This window comes from Gadus chalcogrammus, chromosome 14 (genome assembly GCF_026213295.1).
Source record: "Gadus chalcogrammus isolate NIFS_2021 chromosome 14, NIFS_Gcha_1.0, whole genome shotgun sequence".
In the NCBI taxonomy this organism is placed as follows: domain Eukaryota; kingdom Metazoa; phylum Chordata; class Actinopteri; order Gadiformes; family Gadidae; genus Gadus; species Gadus chalcogrammus.
Genome location: NC_079425.1, coordinates 8294788 through 8303939, shown reverse-complemented (window position 1 = coordinate 8303939; position 9152 = coordinate 8294788). Strand labels below are relative to the sequence as shown.

Sequence of the window (9152 nt, the reverse complement as noted above, 5' to 3'; positions counted from 1 at the left end):
GCTATCATATATATGTAGTGGTATGAATTAATCAACATTCTGCATTTAAATACCAAGGCGATTAGTGGGATTCCTTTTGAAGAGAGCTCTCAACAAACTCTGCACTTCAGGGCTGAGGAATTGTGGCATCCCCAGTTTAGCTCTGCAGAAAAAAGACATGACTCATTGTTATATTTTCCGTAATCTGTTGGAGCTATGACAATATGCATCGCACATCATTCTGTAAATGGTCTGCCCCCCTCTTAGTCGGGGGCTAGGTATACCTACATATAAACCTTTAGCACTAACTTCAACAGCATGTTTGAAATGCTGTATGAATTGTAGCATTGTAATAATAATAGAAGAGGACACGGTAAGCTGACAGTAACAACCTACAATGCATCATTACAAGTCCTTCATAGATATATTTTTAAAACGAAAAAAAGAAAAAAGGAAAAAAGAGTTCATAATGGATAATATTGTGCATGGCCTTACTTGAGAATAAGAGCCATTGTTTCCTTTCGGTCTTTTCCCTGGAAGGGTAATGATCCTGTCAACATCTCAAACTGGTAGGAAAATGAAGTTATTTCAGCTTTTTTATTGAGATGAAAACATTCAATACCAAACATAAATAGTCTATATAATTTTTTTCATAAGATTGAATATTGCCTGTGCATAGTTGGGTTATAACTTCTTTATTCTAACTACTGCCAAAACAGATATATAAGCATTTGTTTGCAAATACTAGATATTACTAACTTTATTCGGTACACACTGTTGTTTAGTTAGCATTTAACATCATTCAATCTTAAATAAATATTGTAAGGATAACTTAAAAGAGAAATAGAACTACGAATAATATATAGCCTACCATCAATACCCCAAATGACCACCAGTCGGCGCTCTGTGTATGTCCTCGTCTATTCACGACCTCTGGCGCCATGTATTCTATTGTTCCACAGAAAGAATACGCTCTTTTATCGTTTTCTATTGCCTCTTTACTCAGTCCAAAGTCTATGAAAAAACAAGAGAAACATAAAGGAAATTATCATTAATAAGATGCAATGCTGACCATTTAAATTTGCTGGACATAAACCACCTATATTTTTGAGTACATTTGTACTGACCAGTTATCTTTATATGGCCATCTTCATCCAAAAGTATGCTGTAGATAAACACAATATATGTATAAAAATATTAACACATGTGTCTGTGTACCCAACAGGGTGAGTGCTTCTGTTTTCAGCATCGTTATGGATGTGTCTTGATGAAGGAGTGTGGATATACAGGTTGATTTAGCATGCATGACGAGAGACTGTGCTGTCTGGTGCTGGGTGTACTTTTCAGGTTTGAGGTCCCGATAGATTATGCCCAGACTGTGCAGATGGTCCAAGGCCAGGGCCAGCTCTGCCAGGTAGAACTTGACATCCTCTTCAGTAAACATGACCTAGAATACACAACAATAAGAAATGTACACATGGACAACTATGTATATCACGTTTATGAATCTATTGAGCCAAAGGAAAGCGAAACCATCAAATTTTAAGGCAAATTTAAATAAATAAAAATTACACTTTATAATCATTTTCAGTCAAGTCAATTAAGCTATTAGTTAAAGTCGCAATGTGTGACATTTCCACCAGCTTGGACCTCAAATTATCATGGACACATCTGTAATCCTTGCTGATCGATATGGATTTGAATAATTGTATCACTAAAATCACATCCTAGAACCAATATATTTTACAAATTAAAAAAGCTGCCCAGGCCGTACAGCTTTCTTTGTTTACATAATGTTACTATCAACTCTCTCAAAAACCTTCAGACTCACGCCTCATTCTCGCACAGAGTGGACAGTATCATTTCGTTTTTTTATTCTGAAAGTATCAATAATCGTTAGTAATCATTTTTTGATGATTAATAAGTGCCATAGTAACATAACACAATTGTGGGAACTTTATTAACCATAATAATACAAGTCACTCATTGACTCTGGATAGATTTCCTCCAATGATAAAACAGAAAAAGCAGGGGTCCATTCACCCCTTCATCAGATTGTGGAGGGGGGGTATCACTATGCACACAACAGTGGAGTCCCCATTCACCTCTTCATCAGAAGCTGGAGGGAGGGTATTAATACACACAACAGTGGTCTCTATTCACCTCTTCATCAGTGTGTGGAGGAAGGAAATTGCTACACACAACAGTGGAGTCTCTATTCACCTCTTCATCAGTTTGTGGGGGGAGGATCTTACTACACACAACCGTGAAGTCTCCATTGACCTCTTCATCAGTAGCTGGAGGGAGGATATTACTACACACACAACAGGGGAGTCTCTATTTCAGTTCTTCATCAGTGTTGAGGGACGATATACTATTCACTTTATGTTGGCCCGTGAAAGAAGAATTATAGTGAATAATGGACAATGTTTAGTGATGATTAATAAAGTACTTACATTTGTGATATGTTAACATGGCACTGATCATCATGTTATGATCTCAGATGTTTCTGAATGTTTTGTTGATAAGTTAATCTTTAACCAAAGGCTTATAAATGACTTATGACTGAACTTTATTGCAAAGTGTTTGCAAAAAAAACTTTTATGAGGCAAATATATGTACATTACACACACAAATACACACACATAGGCACACACACAGACACACAGACACACCACAAACACACACACACACACACACACACACACACACACACACACACACACACACACACACAAACATTACATTTAAGAAGGTGTGTATATGAACAAATGATGTTGGAGTTATTGAAGTACACACCTCCTTTGACAAGCGCGTAAACAAGTCTCCCCCTCGAAGAAAATCTAAAATGAGATACAGCTTCCCCTCTGTCTGGAACGCTGTATAAACACACATGCATGGACACACACACACACACACACACACACACACACACACACACACACACACACACACACACACACACACACACACACACACACACACACACACACTCAGTGACAAACTCACATATGCATGGACACATATACACACGTAAACGCACAAACAGATGCATGGACACACATACACACACACACACACACACACACACACACACACACATATGAATACATACATACACACACACGCAACCCCACCCACCCAAAAACACATACTCAGTGGAAAACACAAACACACACACACACACACACACACACACACACACACACACACACAATCACCCATGGACACACAAACAAACACAAACACACAGACAAACATCGGCACACACATAACCAAGGACAAAAACACACAAGAAAGAGGAAGAAGAAATGTAATGCATGCAGGACGGGTCTAATAATGATTAGCAATAGATAGCAAAAATATACTTGGCACATAAGGTCACATTGTAAACCACAATAGTGTGTGTAATGCATACCTTGTGGGTACAAAAATGTTTTACCATGAAACTAATTGAAACATATCTTAACAGAAAGACTGGCAAGCAGGCAGACATACAGACATACAGATAGACAGGCAGGAAAGCAGGAAGACAAGTTGTTGGACGGACATACCATAGTGCAACTTAACAATGAAAGGATGGTTCACTTCTGCCAGAATGTCTCTTTCCATTTTCGACCGCACACGATCACGAACTGAAAATGATGAGGCGGTATTATTGTTGGTTATTACACTTTCTGCTTAATCACATGCAATTAGATAGACAATTAGTTTAACCATTAAACCACTAAAGCCATATCGACATTGGCGCTTTCTCAAGCGCTACGACTCCCAGCCTGCATACTAAAATGAGACTGTATTTTAAGTGTGTTGAACCAAATCCATGGTATTAGTATGTTCTGAAGCCAAACAGGAAGAACAACAGCATCTGTCTCATAAACAACACATGATGGCCTAACCACTGAATCTCCAAGGGAACATGGGAAAAGGATTACCGCTTCTATAAAAAAAAAAAAGCTCCCTTCCTGAATTCATTCATTCACTTCCTGTCCTGTGAGTTTCGGCACAAACATGTTTATTCAAAGTACACGTGCAAGGTGATAGCTTGCTACATGTTTTTATAGCTTCATTTGTAGATATTTCTCAACATTTTCCAGTTTCATCACAAACATATCTTTGGGTGGGCTATTGCAAAACTGTACAGAATGGTAAGAAGTAGAATTGATATTCTATAGTCTTTAGAAAGGAAGTGGAAACATTAGTGCTTTGACCTAAAAAATAAAATAAAGCCATTTGGTGGACGTTTTTTCAAAGGCATGGCACGAAACTGTGAGGTACCACAAGGGTCTGGCCCTAACCCTGGAGGACCACCTACAGTGTCTGGTTGTCCATACCTTTCAGGGTGGCTTTCCTCAGGACCTTCATGGCATAGAGATGACCTCTGTCTGCCCCTCTGATCTTCCTCACCAAGAACACCTGGACACACAGACAGCCTTCATCATCTTTAACCCCTCCATGGCAGGGTGCACGCCACGGAGTGGCAGGAGCAGTACAGGTTGGGGGGGGGGGAGTTGACTCCAAGCAGAAAGAAACTGGGTGTGATTCCCAATGTCAACAGCCTACATGTAGACCTCCTTCAACAAAAGGCCCTAACCTAAGAGATTTGTTTGTTGATTTGTTTAAAGCCTTTCTCAACATGTTAAGAAATCAATTAGCTGAGGTTAGCATTCTAGATTTAACTTCACGATTTGGTTGTTATTAGCGTAAACAATTTGTCGTATATTAATGTTTTCAAATAGACTGAAGTCATTTTCAGCTCACATGTTCTGCACAATCATCTTCATTCTAACATAAGCGTCAATGTTTAACATTCATGTCATGTTAGGTAAGATTAAGGAGCTATAATTTGATTGTAATTGGTCTGAAATGCCATAGCCATCCATCAGCAATTGTTGAGTGAAATGCCCTGTGAGACTTTCTGTTAAGGTTGATGCGCCTGCCTCTCCCAATTTAGATTCCAACGGGGGAGGGAGGTATTTCTGGGGTTGGTATGTAAAAAAATCGCTATTCTCCGCTTTTGCTCTTTACCACTCGCGAATCAAGCTCTAACGTGTAGCGCCAAGGGACGCAAAGGTCCTTTCAGCCTACCTTTCCATAGGAGCCTTGCCCCAGCACTTTGAGCAGATGGAACTGAGAGGGATCCGCCTTTTCACAGCCTTCCTTAACATGGTGGCTGATGTCTATCTCCTTCACTATGCTGTCGTCCTGGGGACAGATTTAGAAGAGACACGGCCACAGAGATATCACACCTAGAGTCATGTGAATTGATCTAGCGAGAGAGAGAGAGAGAGACACTGAGATAGACTGAGAGAGAGAGAGAGAGAGAGAGAGAGAGAGAGAGACACACTGAGATAGACTGAGAGAGAGAGAGAGAGAGAGAGAGAGAGAGAGAGAGAGAGAGAGAGAGAGAGAGAGAGAGAGAGAGAGAGAGAGAGAGAGAGAGAGAGAGAGAGAGAGTGAGAAGGAGAGGAATAGAGAGTTCTACTTAAGTATAATCCTCATTGAGATGAGGCTGTATTTTTGGATGAGTACAATTGTAAAAATGTCGAATAATTTCTGTACCAAAAAGTGGAATAAGCGGTATAGAGCTTGGAGTTGGAGTGCAAATATAATTTTTTAAAAAATGTACACAGGTATTGTGCCACAACCATATGCACTTGATACAACTGTTAAACTCCCAATATCTGAGTGTACATTTCACATTGACTAGATATGTTGTAACGAAATGGAGACAGCTGCATTGTTGGTGTTGTTGGGAGACGTAGTATCAAAATGTGTCCTGACCAGCCAATCAGGATCAACGCTCTCTCATGTGCCGCCAGATCACGGCTTTCTTCTTTACAGTATGTGTGCAGTTTGTTTTACTGAAGTCTATATTTGATAGACATTAGACACAATACTATTCTACAGAGGACTATTGGAAAGTAAACCCAGATTAAGACACAGACACACACACACACACACACACACACACACACACACACACACACACACACGCACACACGCACACACGCACACACGCACACACGCACACACGCACACACACACACACGCAGCCTGTGACCTTGCATACTGTGTTATTGTCATTAAGGTATTGACAGTGGTTACCCAGCGTGACACAGTTACGTAAGCAACGTGTTTCACACTATGCAAATTACTTTTTGATCTACACTTCCACACGCTAAGCTGTGGGATCAAAATTCAACCTCACATTAATGTTACTGCGTTCACCATGACTGAGCAGCATCTTCGTACATAAATTCATATACAGGGTTAATATTGTTCGGTTCAATTATCAAATAAAATGTCTTTTGCATTTCTTTTCATTGGAATATATCGATATATACTCTGCACTATTTGGACTTTTTCTTGTTTGATTTTCAACGCTCTGTCGATTTTTTGCTGCTGCAACAACCTAATATCTCTCCCGGGATGAATGAAGTGTATATTTATGGTTTTGGGTCTCATCTAGCTGCTTTGAACGAATAAAATAATGAACGAATACATTACTTTTCTTTCTTTGTGGAAGTAACAAATCTGAAGTATTCCTTCCACATAGAATTTTTTTAATGAAAACAGAAATGGAAATGTCTCACACTGGAATTATTGAACTCATATCAATCATACTATTATGTTTTTTCAGTAACCAAATTAATACATCCCTCAACCACGTGAGCTGATGTCACATCTCCAGTACATCTAATCATGTGACAGTGATATAAACATGAGCCTAATACTTTAGAAGCTGTGCTGTGTAACCAACCTTTATTCATATTTTTATCTAAGCTTTATGCATGTATATGCCTTATGAATAAAGCTTAAGTGGACACACAAACACACGCACACACACACACACACACACACACACACACACACACACACACACACACACACACACACACACACACACACACACACACACACACACACATACACACACACACACACACACACACAAGCTCACTCAAACACACATGGACACATAGAATGACACACAGACTGACAGGATTAGAGCGATATACAAAGTGACAAGACCATAGAAGCATAATAGCATGGGGGATGGACCAACTCTCCTTCACCTGCAGCAGGCCAGTGTCTGTCACTGTGTCACTCCAGGGCCAGTCAGTGCCACACAGATAGAGAGACAGGTAGAAAGACAGAGAGATGATAGTCGGGCAGATACTGGCAGATAGACGGGAAGCTACAGGTATGAAGACGGGTAGATACAGGTAAATAAACAGCTGGGTAGACAGGTAAATAGAAAGGTAGAAATACAGGTAGTGAGAGATGTACAGGTAGTGAGACTGGTAGGTGTACAGGTAGATAGACAGGTAGATGTACAGGTAGACGTAGAAATACAAGAATTCATACAGAGAGTGAGACTGGTAGATATACAGGTAGTGAGACAGGTAAACATTCAGGTCAGCCGACTGGTAGATGTTAAGATAGTCAGACAGGTAGAAATACAGGTAGTGAGACTGGTCAACAAACAGGTAGGGGGACAGGGAGACATACAGGTAGTGAGAGCGACTGGTAGACATACAGGTAGTGAGACAAGTAGATATAAAGGTAGTGAGACAGGTAGACAGGTGGCTCGCCTGTCAGCTAAATTCATCAGCAGTGGATAACAGCAAGCCGGGAGGGGGGGGGGAGTCGTGTCTATTTATACACCCAATATTCAGGTGGATAAGCTGCAAACAGCAGCAGCAAACTCTCCCCTCTCTCGCTCTCTCTCTCTCTCTCTCTCTCTCTCTCTCTCTCTCTCTCACACACGCACACACACACACACACACACACACACACACACACACACACACACACACACACACACACACGCAGATTCTGATTGGGCTACAGCTACTGTCCTTGCCTAACAATAGCTCACTTCGACAGTTTGTCTGTTAACGGTCTGCGTGGAAGCTATATTGTGACCAGGTTACCTGTCTCCCTGCCGGGCCATGTGTGTGTGTGTTTTTTTATTTGCGTCTGCCGACCTGCCTGACAGACCACGTAGAACCCCTTCAACACCCACGTGATTCAGCACATATTCTGCTCCAAAAAATGACTAATAGCATATATTCCATTCTAACGTCGCTTTCCCACCCCTGCCGACACACTGGCAGACGTTTAAACACACAACCAATGGCACACGCACACACATGCGCACACAGAAACATGCGTGCACGAGCGCATAACCATGAATACACACTTGTATTCCACACTCATACACATTACCTTAACCGTGAGTCACTTTCCCTTTCCAATGCTAGATGGATCGATAGACACCCGGAATGATGCACGGATATAGAGATGGACAGATATAGATAGACACACCGATAGATACAGATAGATTGTCACACAGATGTAGATAGACTCACCAAATGACAGATGGAGAGAGATAGATAGATACTAACCTCTAGTTGACAAAAGCCTGCATTGTTTTTGTTTCTCGCCGCCTTGTTCTTCAAATAAATTGAAAACCATCTTCTCACTGTGAATTTTCGCATGTTAGTATCCATGGTAACAAGGAAGCCTGTCTATCTATCCCATAATAAGAACATTCTCCCTGTCTGGGGTCCCAAGACTGAGAATATAGGCAGTGGTCTCTATTTGATAGAGTGTCTTCTCCCCTCCTAACTACGGTATCCCATAATCAACAGTGCAGCCGGCGACGCAATTTCATCCTTCCCCATCGTGAAGTTGTCCTTCTGATGCGCCCACTCGTTACCCGTGTCTTGCTCTCTCTCTCTAAATCTCTCTCTCTCTCTCTCTCTCTCTCTCTCTCTCTCTCTCTCTCTCTCTCTCTCTCTCTCTCTCTCTCTCTCTCTCTCTCTCTCTCTCTCTCTCTCTCGCTCCCTCTCTCTCTGTCAATCTCCCTCTCCGTGCCTTTCCTGTGTGGATCTCAGCCTGCAGTGCGTGGATGTCTGCGCAGAAGCACGACTCCCTGAACCTCCGACTTGGTGTTCACACTGTCCTCTGTTCTCAGCAGGGCAGCAGAATGTGGCTGCAGTAAGGGAGAGAGACAGAGAGAAAGAAAGAGAGAGCTAGAGCGAGAGAGAGAGAGAGAGAGAGAGAGAGAGAGAGAGAGAGAGAGAGAGAGAGAGAGAGAGAGAGAGAGAGAGAGAGAGAGAGAGAGATTGAGAGTGAAAGAGAGAGAGGGAGAGGGAGAGAGA

General features: G+C 41.4%; 1 protein-coding gene across 1 annotated transcript in view; it reads right to left on the bottom strand.

The window, feature by feature from the left end:
* The window catches only part of rps6ka2 (ribosomal protein S6 kinase, polypeptide 2), a 19355-nt gene extending 10407 nt beyond the window's left edge, over positions 1-8948 (bottom strand). The window contains exons 1-10 of the mRNA XM_056608353.1: positions 8394-8948; positions 5068-5184; positions 4314-4395; positions 3534-3614; positions 2779-2858; positions 1320-1426; positions 1107-1144; positions 851-993; positions 475-545; positions 54-142 (exon numbers count right to left, since the gene is read on the bottom strand). Coding sequence (XP_056464328.1) covers positions 54-142; positions 475-545; positions 851-993; positions 1107-1144; positions 1320-1426; positions 2779-2858; positions 3534-3614; positions 4314-4395; positions 5068-5184; positions 8394-8498 — 913 coding nt within the window. The 5' untranslated portion in view covers positions 8499-8948. The remainder of the gene's footprint in view (positions 1-53; positions 143-474; positions 546-850; positions 994-1106; positions 1145-1319; positions 1427-2778; positions 2859-3533; positions 3615-4313; positions 4396-5067; positions 5185-8393) is intronic.
* Positions 8949-9152: the final 204 nt, after the last annotated feature.